The sequence below is a fragment of the Bos indicus genome, chromosome 17 (assembly GCF_029378745.1).
Source record: "Bos indicus isolate NIAB-ARS_2022 breed Sahiwal x Tharparkar chromosome 17, NIAB-ARS_B.indTharparkar_mat_pri_1.0, whole genome shotgun sequence".
NCBI classification, from domain to species: domain Eukaryota; kingdom Metazoa; phylum Chordata; class Mammalia; order Artiodactyla; family Bovidae; genus Bos; species Bos indicus.
Genome location: NC_091776.1, coordinates 5,264,295 through 5,279,505, shown reverse-complemented (window position 1 = coordinate 5,279,505; position 15,211 = coordinate 5,264,295). Strand labels below are relative to the sequence as shown.

The following is a 15,211-nucleotide window of genomic DNA, read 5'->3' as shown; positions in this document are numbered from 1 at the left end:
TATAAGAGCTAGATACTGTAATTCCCATGTTAAAGGACAGTCCCACCAGCTCTTTACTTTTCCCACAAAATAAACACAATAAATTTGGGTTTTCAGCATTTGCCAACATATTTCAAAACATGGTTTTTAAATTTACTAATTTTAAGTAAGTTTAAAGAATTCTAACACCATAAAAATAAATGAGAGAGACAAAAAGGTAAATTAGGTAACCTTGCCCTCAAGACTCTCTATCATGTTACTAAAACTGTCACTTACAGAAGTTTTCAGGGGCGACATAATGCTCCGATAGTTTTAGTTATAAATATCAATTGAAATTTGAAGCATGTTTTCACCAAAAGAGGCAGAAGTAGTTCATTTAAACAAATATTCCTGTTTTTCAAATGTGTGAGACTTACCCGTCTTCGACAAAAGGGGAGGCCTTGGGCAATGATGCTAATGCTAAATATCTTCATCACGGTTTGATGTGGTAGAGGCTCTTTTGCACTTTTAAGATCAACAGGAACCAAGCCATGGTTTAGAGTAGCCTTTCCCGGTTTTGACATTTTAAAACTCCTCTTGGCTGATGAATACTCTCTACATGTAATACAGGCACATTACTAAAAATTCTAACCACCAAACTAAAATACAACTTTCTAATTAAAAAAAAAAGGCTGAGAACCCAAGGCCTGCTGCTTTTGTCTTTCAACCTTCTCCTACCAAATGTCCTGACCTGTCTGAGGCTTGGTGAAGTGCAAACTATCCTAGAATAGCCAGGAATTATAAACTACTGAAGTGAAAGCTCCTGCTCCTGCCAGTCAAACAGCTGGTGAACCTCCCTTACAAAGTCAGTAAGACAACCAGAGCAGGGCTGTGCTACAAGGTCCCTTTGAAAACTTCTCCAGTGACTAACCTAGGTATACTCCCTAGAAAGTGAAAGTAAACTTTTCTCTATAAAAATCCAAAAGTTAATCACTGTATTTTCTTTAGAATATTTATCGCGTTTCTTAAGCAAATATCAGCATTATTATTTTAGGAGTGTTTTGAACTGTGCTTCAAATTTAAGGGCAGTATTTATGCATGCTCAAAAACTATAAACATACATTTGTCCTATCTTAGAATGTTCTCATTCAGAATGAGCACTGTATCTTCAAGTGTTTGTCTTTAGTAAGCTCTTTTCCTCTTCCATTCTTTATCTCATACTCACTAAGACATTAAATCAACTCTAGTTCTGGATAGTTAATAATAAACACTGCAGGTTAGTCTTAACACGTGACATTTTAGTTGTTTGCAAATTTCAGTTCAAGCTCTATAATTCTGAAATACTTAGCAATTCCACTTGAAAGTATAACAGTGCCGTGACTGATTAAATATATTTTAAAACCCAAATATTTATAAATATAACCTGTGGTGTAACTAAAGTAAAATGAATACTGACTAACCAGCTCATCACAAATACTTAGGGCCTAATTTCTCTGATATACCACAGTCAGATATATCTTTCTAAAACATGGAGATGGAATGTGCTATACAATCCACTTCTCAACAGCTCTGAATGGTTCCCCAATGCCTAAGATAAAGTTTGGAGATGAAAACTCTCCTCCAAGTGGCCCCAAACTCATCTTTCTAGCATTATCTCAAATAGTTTCCTAAATTAACCACTTATGCCACGTTAATCTTTATGCTACATTTCATATGCAAGCCCACAAACTAAAACGTTATGAAGATTTTAAAAAATCTTAGTGTGAGAATGGGTAGTAGTTTTGAAACAGATGATCGATAACAGATGTGAACTATGCATTCACAATGGTCAACCACTTAGCCTGTTCTCTCCTTCCATTCTATTTTCTTCTTCCAATAGCCAGTCATCTCACTTCTCGCTCTTCTCAACTATATTTATAGATTTTTAGAATGTGATATGGAGAGAATTAGAAAAGAGAAACGTCAGAAATGGGTGATTTCTTCTTTGATTCTGGAGAGACCTATCTTACTAAATATTACCAAGTGGGTTGCTGGGAAGGCAATCCACACACAAGAAATACCCCTGGTCCAGCCATGATGCTATTTTCTTAAAGTACACCCTTCTCTGACATCACAATTTAAAATGAATTAATACTTGAAAATGCAAAATCATTAGCAGAGGTGACATTTTTAGTTATACAAAAGTAAACAACTGCATTCATCCAAGTAGATAGATAGATATATCGGAGAAGGCAATGGCACCCCACTCCAGTACTCTTGCCTGGAAAATCCCATGGACAGAGGAGCCTGGTAGGCTGCAGTCCATGGGTCGCTAAGAGTCAGATATGACTGAGCGACTTCACTTTTACTTTTCACTTTCATGCATTGGAGAAGGAAATGGCAACCCACTCCAGTGTTCTTGCCTGGAGAATCCCAGGGACCGGGGAGCCTGGTGGGCTGCCGTCTATGGGGTCGCACAGAGTCGGACACGACTGAGGTGACTTAGCATAGCATATATGTATATATAGACCAATAAGCACATGTAAAGATGCTCAATATCACTAAAAAAATCATTAGGGAAATGCAAATCAAAACCTGACCCACACTGCACACTCATTAATATGGTTATTACTTATACACACACACACAGAAAAATAAGAGTTAGCAATGATGTGGAGAAACTGGGACCCTTGTGTGCTGTTGGTGGGAATGTAAGACGGACATAGCTACTGCAGAAAATAGAGAGATTCCTCAAAAAATTACTATATGATCCAGCAATTCCACTTTTGGATATACATCCAGAAGAACTAAAACCAGGGCTCACACAGATACTTGTACACCCGTGTTCATAGCAGCATTATTCACGAAAGCCGAGAGGTGGGGAAACCACCTAAGGAGCCACTGATGGACGAACGGGTGCAAACAAAGAACATCATTCAGCCTGAAGAGCAAGAAAATTCAGACATAACATAGGTAAATTTTGAAGATAAGTGAAATAACTCAGTCAAAAAGGAAAAATATTGTATGATTCCACTCATATGCGGAATGAGGAGCTAGTGTTCAAAGGGTACAGAATTTCTGTTGGAAAAGATAAAAACAATTCTGGAGATGACAGTGCTAACGGTTGCACAACACTGTTAATGCACTTAAAGCCACTGAACTGTACCCTTAAACACGGTAAATTTTATGTTATAGGTATTTAATCACAACAAAAACAATGTTTTAATAAAAAAGTAAATGACTAAGAATACTACTATAATCACTGGGGGAAAAAACCAATAGAGATCTAGGGATAGGAGAGAAGGTACTAGAAAACCGTAAGTTGATACGACAGAAAAAGCTGAGACTGATATCTAAGAAACACGTCTACGGCCCCACTGAACTATTTACTACCTTGCAGAATGAGTGTCTCTAGCCTCATTCTAGTCTTGGCATTTCATCCGGTGCTCACTTTATTTCTTAACACAAGTATAATCTTTAAAAAAAAAAAAATAAAATAACCTTCAGTCGTATAGTGTTTTTTTCTCCTTATTAGGAAAATCCCTTCGTTGAAGCTGCTCACGCAGAATACCCTCCTCCAAGTTACTATCAGTGTCTACTTTGTTAATACAGCTTTATGCAGACTGACATTATTCTTAAAAAAAAAAAAAAATCTCTCAGTGATATCTCTGAAATTAGTTAACTAACCCCTCAAAATTCATTTCTTAGAACCACACAGAAGATATACTTTAAACTATGGTGTTATTTCAATCCAGAAAAATTAGAAGAGTGTACTACATTCCACTTGTTTAACTGTTTTGTAGAGAAAAACGAATCAGATCAACTCCAATTTCAACTTGCACTTAATAAAGATACCATAATAAAGATGAAAATCAGCTTTCCCTTTTCTATCCAAAAACTTTGTAATCACATGCATTTACAGGTAGATAGCTTGAAGGTAAGGATGACATGAAGTTCTCTAATCTTCTTGGATTCTGATCCTAAAGCCGGGAAAGGGGAGGAGATTTGGAATTGTAAGGAATTTGGACTGGGGAAATTAAAACTAAAATAAACAGGGCTCATTTTACTGCTTTTAAGAGGGCAAAATTATTAATTTTGATAATTAAAATGAAAAATGAAAAACTAGTTTTACTTCATCAGAAATTATTTATGGTAATAATAGAAATGAACATTAAAGCAGTTTTGTATATTACATGTTGTGTTTTACACTAGATATCAAGTTTTGGTACACACAAAGCGGTGACATTCTAATTTAACTCATTTTTAAAATCAGGAAGTAGCTGCCCTCAACTGGATAGTATGGAGCACTGCAACTCAAGCAAACACTTAAATTACGTGTCTACAATACACTTCTGTGAAAAAGAGACAATATTAGTGATTGAGCACAGTGAGTACTAATTCCCAAACTACTGTTTCATCTTTTTCCTGAGCAATCAGGTTAACAGTACTTGTAAAGCAATGTTCTAAATCAGCATGTGTGTGTGCTCAGTCATATCCGACTCTGCAACCCCGTGGACTGTAACCTGCCAGGCTCCTCTGTCCATGGGATTCTCCAGGCAGTAATACTGTAGTGGGCTGCCATTTCCTTCTGCACTAAATCAGCATGGAAATGACCAAAATACAAAACCTTCAAATACAGAAGAAAACCCTAGTCAATGAAGGAAACTGTAGACAACATGTAGGAAAATCCCAATGGCTAATATTTTAAAATGCAGCTGGTTCCATGTGTTCAAGAAAAAGAATTTTTGGTCTAAATTATGCTTTTAGAAACATTAAAGATAATCTTAATTATGAACCCCCATCCAAACTGGGATTTTTCAAAACAGACAACCTCTTTTTAAAATGGTACCAAATATTACGGAAGTATCATAAGTCAGTCGAAATATTGATGCTGGAGTCAAACTGCCATAGTTCAAAGCCGGGTTCCATCACTTGTTAGTGCTATGTCCTTAAATTGATGCCTCTATGCTTCAATTTCATCTATACAGAACTTACCTCACAGGACAGTTATCAAGATTGCATCAGTTAATGTAAGCGAGACACAGAACAATGCTTTACATTAGTAAGTGCTCAACACTGCTAGCTGCCATTGCTACTAGGATAAAAAAAAAACCATAGAGCTTTGTGGATTACATTTCAACCTTAACAATCACTAAGAAAGCAAAGATGCAAAATCCAGCTATGATAATTTTGGACTAGAATGTTTTAAAACACAATCCTCAACAATTTTTACAAAGACTTCTTAAATTTTTTCAAAATTTTATTTAAAAATTAAGCTGGAACATCTTAGTAGTTGTGTTGTAACATTTTAAGATTCCAGATATCACTATCCATCCAAAAAGAACTCAATATTGGGGAAGCTGTGATAGAAGATTCTCTATTCAAGATATTTTGCCTGCTTATCACTCTCTGATTATCTTTCTTCTAAACATTTGCATTAGCCACAGATTATTAAAATATAAATGCTATATGTAACAAAATACCAATGATATGGTATTTCTAAAATGTATTACAGTTCCATACATTCCAATTCTCTTACAACAATGATAAGATTTACAGCAGCTTATTCTGGATTTTGACTGCTTCTTTCATTCATTATTATATAGAAGGCCTGTGATTTAACTGCTCCAGACCAAAGTCCACAGCATATGAGCAGCATAAAGATTTTCTATTTTTCATAAACTATTCTTGAATCAGCTAAAACAAATCACTTGGGAAGATACAAATTAACCTGTAAGTATTTCTAATTTTGTACCGTAAGTTTTCAAAGTCTCATATCAAAAACAGGGAAACTATCATTTATTATGTCTGTGAATTTAAGCAACAAGTGACTTACTCTTTTGTATGAACAGAAACAGAAAATTTCCAGATTCCAAAAATTATACTACCACTGAGCACTGAAGAATTGATGCTTTTGAACTGTGGTGTTGGAGAAGACTCTTGAGAGTCCCTTGGACTGCAAAAAGATCCAACCAGGCCACCCTAAAGGAGATCAGTGCTGGGTGTTCACTGGAAGGACTGATGCTGAAGCTGAAACTCCAATACTTTGGCCACCTCATGCGAAGAGTTGACTCATTGGAAAAGACCCTGATCCTGGGAGGGATTGAGGGCGGGAGGAGAAGGGGACGACAGAGGATGAGATGGCTGGATGGCATCACAGACTCGATGGACATGAGTTTGGGTAAACTCTGGGAGTCGGTGATGGAAAGGGAGGCCTGGCATGCTGCGATTCATGGGGTCACAAAGAGTTGGACACAACTGAGCAACTGAACTCAACTGAAAGAGGAATAAATCAGAATCAATATCCTTTGGAGATGAAAATATGGTATTATAAAGCATATTCATTTATTCTGGGATACAGAGTGAGGCAGATTACTCTCTGTATCTAAGTCATTGTTTTTTAGTCTTTCCTAACCGTAGGTTGTTCTTGTTCAATCACTATGTCATGTTCGACACTTTGCGACTGAAACATCAGGCTCCTCTGTCCTTCACTATCTCCCAGAGTTTGCTCAAATTCATGTACACTGAGTCAGTCATGCTATCTAACCATCTTATCCTCTGCCACCCTCTTCTCCTTTTGCCTTCAATCTTTCCCAGGATAGGGTCTTTTCAAATGAGTTGGTTCTTGGCATCCAAGCCAAAGTCCTGGAGCTTCAGCTTCAGCATCAGCCCTTCCAACAAATATTCAGAGCTGATTTCCTTTAGGATTGACTGGCTTAATCTCCTTGATGTCCAAGGGACTCTCAAAAGTCTTCCTCTTCAGCACCACAGTTCAAAAGCATCAATTCTTTGGTGCTCAGCCTTCTTTAAGGTCCAAACTCTCAAGTCCATACATGAATACTGGAAAAACCATAGCTTCAACCATACCGACCTTTGTCAGCAAAATGATGATTCTGCTTTTTAACACGCTATCTAGGTTTCTCACAGTTTTCCTTCCAAGGAGCAAGCATCTCTTAATTTCATGTTTACCAAACTGGCATAAATGGTGATATTTGGAGTGCATTTGACTTTTTTAAATGAGTAACTGACTTTGGATTTTGTTCCCGTATTTTGCCTTAGAACTTTAGGTTGTTAATATCAAGATGATACTTTTCCTCACTATTTTCATTAAACGTTTAAAGAAATATTTGTGATAAAACAAAAACCCAACTCTTGGGTTGAATTAAGTATTTCAGAAATGTCTAGTATGAAGTTCTCAGTGACTATAACATAACTTGCCTCAAGATCAAGTTCAACTCTTATAGTCTGTGCTGGGTTACCCCAGCTGTTAAAACTGGTCTTACACAGCTGCTCTCCAAGAATTTAGCAGATGATTATTATAGCTACACCTTTAAGTCAACAATGACAAAAATGACATAGTAATTACAGGTATTTCAATCATGCAAAAACTTCATGTGATGATAGAGTAATTTAAAAGCAACTTAATTTTCTCCAATTCACAAATAAAACTTTAGTACAAGAAAGAAGACAAAAACTTCTTTAATTTCAGCCTTTCAAGGTCCATAATTTAACTTACTTTCATGAACAAGTTTAAGCACAAAAGTTTCATTAATCTTTCAGTTAAACTAAAGACATTTTATGAACCATTTATTTCTCTCGTAAAAACTCTGAAAAATGCTACAGACCAGGGAGTAATAAATAAGGACATAATACTATACTTCTTTAAAGTACCATAAGTAATATAGGGTTGTTGTTTTTTTCTATACCTTAAAAAAATTAAACTGAGCTATAATGCAGAAGTTCACCAAATTGATGACTTAATACATTGTGGGAATTTATCCTATGAAAAATAAATATAAGGTATTTGACAGTGTTAACAATTTAAGAAATTAAACAGTAAGGAGGGGGGAGATAATTATATTTCCTACACTGTTGAATTTTTGATGTAATTGTAAGTAAAAATCAGTTATTTTGAGTGAGGTAAACATAGTTCTATGACGTCAGTTATACAATTTATAGTAATATACTATCACAGCATCTGAGATTTAACAATATTCACTGAATAATTTATTCATTATAAATATTCACTTATCAATATTCACCTCAAATTTAAGTGCAGAATTATTTTGAGTATAGAAAATATTTTAATATCTTGAACGGGTTGACAGCTGATTCCATCAGCCCCTTTACACTGTCAAAATACATAGTCAACAAAATCATCATCTGATAAACATCAACATTAATTTTATAGCTGAAGTTAACTAAACTGACAGCTCAAGTTTTCATTCTTCCCAATAAATAAAACACTGTTTATCAAGAAAGATTAAAAGCAAAGAAAACGACAAAATTCAGTCCCTACAGTAATGATTATGCCTGAAACAGAAAGCTCTCAGGATGGAGGGGGGCAGTCGAGGGGTGCTAGGAGACTCTGAGATCAACAGGAGAGCTAAAGGAAGTTTGCAGCTACAGAGCCTAGAAAAAAATATACGTATTAATTCAGAGTGGTACAGTGATGTGAGGGAAGGATACAACACTGACTTGAGTTCCTTCCTAGTAGGCCGTGATTTCTTTCACTTAAGATCATGACAAGACTGTGAGGTATCATTCACTTATATTTTAAGGAATTACACAAAATACAGATATTACATATGAAATCTGTTTTAGTTGAGTCTGATTTTTATAAAGTACAAATGAAAAACATAAAGTTATAAAAGCAAAGAAATGACCTCCCATAGCACACTGGGCTTCTCAAAGGTGGCCACAGCAATGCCCCCCATCTTTGCAATCTGTTCTGACAGCATACTGTGACACTACTTCAATGAGAAGTGAGTCTGTTTCAACCAAGACAGAATGTGACTTCCTAGGATAGGCTGTAAGCAGGAGACTCCATACCCCTCTCGCTTGCTGGAATACTCACAAGGTAGCTCTGCTGTAAGCAGTCTGACTGCCCTGAGGCACCATACCATGAAGCAGCCCAAACTAACCCAGGTGAAAAGACTGCATCTGGGTAAGTCCTGAGACCACACGAGGAGGAAAAGACTCTTGGCTAGCGCTCAGCTGTTCCAGACGCCTGGGATTTCATCCCCAGCTACCATCTGACCTCAACCCTAAATCGACAATTCCCAACTGAGCCCTTTCTAAATTCATAACCTACAAAAACAATGAGAAATAATAAAATAATTGTTATTTGCAAAACTTTGAGGTGCCAGTTAGGTGGCAATAGGTAACTGAAACATCTTACCGAACAGGGAGCTCCAAGAACACTGGTTTACTGTTGTAACACGATAAATAGTCATCCTAGTAGAACTTTCATTTCAAAATTTAATGAGAATGGAAAAGATACCACGTGAGCTAGAATGAAAATTTAAATGAGTAAGTATTTGGAGATTGGTAAAAACTTTGGTGACAAATTCCCACCTTGATAATGCCCATTAGAAATGTGGCGTTTAGCAAGTCTCTGGTTATTTTAATAATAAACTTGACAAACTGTTACATATTGGAGAAGGCAATGGTACCCCACTCCAGTACTCTTGCCTGGAAAATCCCATGGGCAGAGGAGCCTGGTAGGCTGCAGTCCATGGGGTCGCTTCGAGTCGGACCCGACTGAGCGACTCCACTTTTACTTTTCATTTTCATGCATTGGAGAAGGAAATGGCAACCCACTCCAGTGTTCTTGCCTGGAGAATCCCAGGGATAGGGGAGCCTGGTGGGCTGCCATCTATGGGGTCGCACAGAGTCGGACACGACTGAAGCGACTTAGTAACAGCAGTTACATATTACTTTGACTTGGACTTATATCCAAACTAGTTTGATATGTGACTAAGAAAGGAAAAATCAACTCACTTTTTCTGTTTCCTACAATCACGCCTTTGTCTTCATTCTAAGCAAAATTCAAATGCCTAGAGAGGCGTGCAGGTAAAATAAAGGAGAGAAACAGGTCAGGGTTAAGGACTAGAAAGGCCACTTAAAAGGTATTTTAACTGCTGTCATGTAAACACATGAACCCAGTGAGGCCAGACAGTTTACATTTGCAAAAGAAGGTGAAGGATCAATATTTTCTACGTGAACTTTACAGATTTTCATGTATTTGCAACATATTTAAATTTGTTTTAAAAAATCACTACATAAGATATTAATTTGCAATCTCTGCTCTGTTCTTTTCTAAGGAAACATAAAAATATAATAAAGATTAAACATAAGATTACTGATTTCTAAATGATAAAGAATAATGATTCTAAATGTTTTAATCTTCTTTTCTATAAAAGGTAACAGAGAGAAATAAGAAATAAACCAGAAAACTGAAAATTTAAGTAATAAACATTACAAATGCACCTCAGCATATTTAAATTTTTTACCCATTAGACCCTAAAACAGATGGTGGTATATTGGTAAAGTACAAACAATTCATTCCTGACAATTAAATTTATAATGTTGACATATAACACCAACATCTATAGCTAACCAAATGAACGACTCTTGGCACTTAGTTCTTAAAATTGACCAGTATTCTCTTCATATGTCCATTTTTCATTTGCATCTGATTTCAAAACCTAGAAATTGTCATTTAAGGCCAATCAGAAACATGGGGGAGGGGAGAGCATTTTTCACTTTGAAAGTACAGCATCTTCTAAAAGCAACTGTTATTCTAAAGCACAGAAGTTATCTTTAATAGTAGCCTTAGCAAAGACCACTGAACAGAAGAACATGGTACATTTCAATGAAATATCCTTTTCTGGAACCATCCCGCTCAATCTTATACATTATTTTTAGCCCTGGTGACCTATAAATATAATCATCATTCTTCTATTTACACTTCATATAATTAGAGGTTAAAGTTTACAGGCAAAGTGCTACTCTGACAATAATTCTTATCATTAGGAGGAATCGAATCTATGTTCTACACCAGACGCATCCAGTAGCTTACACCAACACTTTACAAAATGTGTTTGCTAAAAGAGATTCTAAGGAGAGACCATTTTTACTTAAATTATTCTTCCATTAGTAAAGACTACTTTACAAAATGTGTTCACTAAAATAGATTCTACGGAGAGACCCTTTTTACATAAATTATTCTTCCATTAGTAAAGACTGCTTTTGTTTGTTTATAATAATCTTTTTTTTCTTTTTTTTAAAATTTTATTTTATTTTTAAACTTTACATTAATCTCTTAACTATGAAAAATAAAGATATTTTCTATAGTATCAAGCAGTAATTCTAGAATTTCTACAGAAGTACCAAAGAGAATTTTCTCTTGCATATATTCCAGTTCCAGCTATTCAATTCAGGAACCTACATTACTGAATACAACTAGTCCTCATCTGAGGACTCAAAGCCCCAGCATTACGAAAAGTACTTTTGGGTTTTCTTTCAAATCCCTTCCAAGTTTAACAACCAAATTAGGAAAACAAATACCTATCAGGGAGCAAAACCACTTTACAGTTAGTACTAACAAAATTTACAATATCAAACAGCTGAACTCTATGCTAAAAGTCAAAATAACTTAGACAAAAATTAGTGGAATAGTTTCAACCCACCTAAGACAGCTGATATCTTTTAAACTAAAAATATTTTGCAGAGTATTTTCTAGCCTGTACTAGTCTGTTAAGCTAGCCTTAGCACAATCTTTTTACATTACAATAGATCTTATGAAATATAATACTTAACACTTCATTAAGGATTTATTATCTGCCAGTTACTTTCTAAGTACTTTACAAACATTATCTCATTGAATTTCTTAATAATACTGACAATTATTATTAGTAGTAGTATCATAAAAACAACAGAATGAGAAAGACTAGGGATCTCTTCAAGAAAATCAGAAATACCAAAGGAACATTTCATGCAAAGATGGGCTCGATAAAGGACGGAAATGGTATGGACCTAACAGAAGCAGAAGATATTAAGAAGAGATGGCAAGATACACAGAAGAACTGTACAAAACAGATCTTCACGACCCAGATAATCAAGATGGTGTGATCACTGACCTAGAGCCAGACATCCTAGAATGTGAAGTCAAGTGGGCCTTAGAAAGCATCACTATGAACAAAGCTAGTGGAGGTGACGGAATTCCAGTTGAGCTATTCCAAATCCTGAAAGATGATGCTGTGAAAGTGCTGCACTCAATATGCCAGCAAATTTGGAAAACTCAGCAGTGGCCACAGGACTGGAAAAAGTCAGTTTTCATTCCAATCCCAAAGAAAGCCAATGCCAAAGAATGCTCAAACTACCTCACAATTGCACTCATCTCACATGCTAGTAAAGTAATGCTCAAAATTCTCCAAGCCAGGCTTCAGCAATATGTGAACCGTGAACTTCCTGATGTTCAAGCTGGTTTTAGAAAAGGCAGAGGAACCAGAGATCAAATTGCCAACATCTGCCGGATCATCGAAAAAGCAAGAGAGTTCCAGAAAAACATCTATTTCTGCTTTCTTGACTATGCCAAAGCCTTTGACTGTGTGGATCACAATAAACTGTGGAAAATTCTTCAAGAGATGGGAATACCAGACCACCTGACCTGCCTCTTGAGAAATTTGTATGCAGGTCAGGAAGCAACAGTTAGAACTGGACATGGAACAACAGACTGGTTCCAAATAGGAAAAGGAGTTCATCACGGCTGTATATTGTCACCCTGTTTATTTAACTTATATGCAGAGTACATCATGAGAAATGCTGGACTGGAAGAAACACAAGCTGGAATCAAGATTGCCAGGAGAAATACCAATAACCTCAGATATGCAGATGACACCACCCTTATGGCAGAAAGTGAAGAGGAACTAAAAAGCCTCTTGATGAAAGTGAAAGTGGAGAGTGAAAAAGTTGGCTTAAAGCTCAACATTCAGACAACGAAGATCATGGCATCTGGTCCCACCACTTCATGGGAAATAGATGGGGAAACAGTGGAAACAGTGTCAGACTTTATTTTGGGGGGCTCCAAAATCACTACAGATGGTGACTGCAGCCATGAAATTAAAAGACGCTTACTCCTTGGAAGGAAAGTTATGACCAACCTAGATAGCATATTCAAAAGCAGAGACATTACTTTGCCAACAAGGGTTCATCTAGTCGAGGCTATGGTTTTTCCTGTGGTCGTGTATGGATGTGAGAGTTGGACTGTGAAGAAGGCTGAGCGCCGAAGAATTGATGCTTTTGAACTGTGGTGTTGGAGAAGACTCTTGAGAGTCCCTTGGACTGCAAGGAGATCCAACCGGTCCATTCTGAAGGAGATCAGCCCTGGGATTTCTTTGGAAGGAATGATGCTAAAGCTGAAACTCCAGTACTCTGGCCACCTCATGTGAAGAGTTGACTCATTGGAAAAGACTCTGTTGCTGGGAGGGATTGGGGGCAGGAGGAGAAGGGGACGACAGAGGATCAGATGGCTGGATGGCATCACTGACTTGATGGACGTGAGTCTGAGTGAACTCCGGGAGTTGGTGATGGACAGGGAGGCCTGGCGTGCTGCGATTCATGGGGTCGCAAAGAGTCGGACATGACTGAGCGACTGATCTGATCTGATCATAATAGTAATTACGATACTACTATCATCCTTAACACTGTATAAGTGCTTGCTTCAGCAGCACATATACTAAAAACACTGTATAAGAGAGGTTAACAGTTTGCCCAAGGTCAAAGTGCCATGAAATGACAGACCTAGTACTTAAAACCTTCACAGTCTTGACTTCAGAGATCACAATCTTGTGCTCAGTTGCTGAGTCCTGTCCGACTCTTTGCAGCCCCATGGACTGTAGCCCACCAGGCTTCTCTGTCCATGGGATTTTCCAGGCAAAAACACTGGAGTGGGTTGCCATTTCCTTCTCCAGGGGATCTTCCTGATCCAGGGATTGAACCTGCATCTTTTGTATCCCCTGCACTGGCAGGCAGATTCTTTACCACTTTACTTACCAGTATTTAAAAGCATTGATGTGTTTGTTATAGATGTTATGCTATTGAGGGCACTGCCTACTGAATCACTCACGAAGCCCCATGTGAGTAATTCTTTTTATATATTATTAGGGAAGGGGGTTTGTGTGTGTGAGAGAGACCAACATACTTTCCCTTGAGAGGACTCAGCACTTTCTCCTCTTAATTTTATCATAAGGAAGCAGACAGACTATCCAAGGTTACACAAACTTCAATCTGCATTAAAATCATGTAGGAGTTTGTTAAAAATACATATTCCTTGGTTAAGTAGTTCTGGAGTGTAACCCAGCAAATTGCACTTTTAGTAAGCATTCCAGATGTTTCTGATGGATCATACTTGAAGGAATACTAGTCCTTATGAGTGGCCAGTTTAGTTCAGTTTAATTGCTCAGTTGTGTCTGACTCTTTGTGACCCCAAAGGCCAACCTGTAACAGCTTAGTCCAACTCATCATAACCCACTCCTTATCTCTTCTCACAGCTTTGTCTTTAGGGTCTACTCTGCTATTTTCCCTGGTTCTGATCGTCATGTACACTTGATTATTGTATGTTTATATATATATGCCACATAAAATTCCTTGTGAAAGTTAGGATACAATTTCTTTTAAACAGGGCTAATTCATTTGGCACTTCACTACCTAAAAAGGTCCTTGGGTTCCTGCTAAGACCCTGTGCTCTCTATATGGTGCTCTTCTGCTCCAGCCAACTCAAAATGTCCTTAACGGATGAAAACTATTTTAATTTTGCAATGACTGATTAACAGCACACTCTTCTTCCACATATCATGTCCACTGGAAATGGGTGTCTATGGGTCAAACCAACTCACAGAAATGCTTCTGAAAAATCTGGATGCCAACATACAAAAAATTGAGAAATTATCATTGAAAAATCTGGAATTACAGTGCAACTTGAAAAACTGGAAAATAGGCAATATTAGGATCCCAAGTTTCAGTCATCCCCTTTATTTAAAGATGTTTTGGCTCCCCAGGTAGTATACTTAGGCTATTTCATTAATTTCATTCATTTAAATTACCTTTCTGGCCCCTATACCTCAAGTCTGTGCCTCCTATAAACTGTGATGGGAGAAATGAGGTTAAAAAGATTTTTTGGAAGAAAATCATTTCAGCATAGTCAAGGAATCACTGCTGGAAATTAGTTACAAGACAAGTAAATATTATTATAGAAACATTTCTAGTAATAATACTAACCTGATTTTCCCAAACCTTCTGACTTTTTAGAAAATCAGAGTAATCTTAACTTTACACCCTCAACCCCAGACTTGTCCCACCCCCACCACCCTTTTTGAAACATAATGCCCTTATAGCAGATGCAAGCACTTGCCACAGCAATACGCCCCCATTCCTTCCTCTCCCTACTCCCTTAAAAGCCAGTGTTAAATTGTGGCACATCTTAGAAGAA

The 15,211-nt window shown here is 37.0% G+C and overlaps 1 protein-coding gene across 10 annotated transcripts in view; it reads right to left on the bottom strand.

The window, feature by feature from the left end:
• Positions 1 to 15,211, bottom strand: part of FBXW7 (F-box and WD repeat domain containing 7) — a 225,205-nt gene that overhangs the window by 64,383 nt on the left and 145,611 nt on the right. The window contains exon 1 of one of the 10 annotated variants that reach the window (XM_070768996.1): positions 396 to 9,715. The exons of 8 other annotated variants lie outside the window; for them this stretch is intronic. In XM_070768996.1, the coding sequence (XP_070625097.1) occupies positions 396 to 542 (147 nt within the window). In that variant the 5' untranslated portion in view covers positions 543 to 9,715. Of the gene's footprint in view, positions 1 to 395; positions 9,777 to 15,211 lie in introns of those variants that run through there. One more of the 10 variants, XM_070768998.1, reaches the window with a different exon arrangement.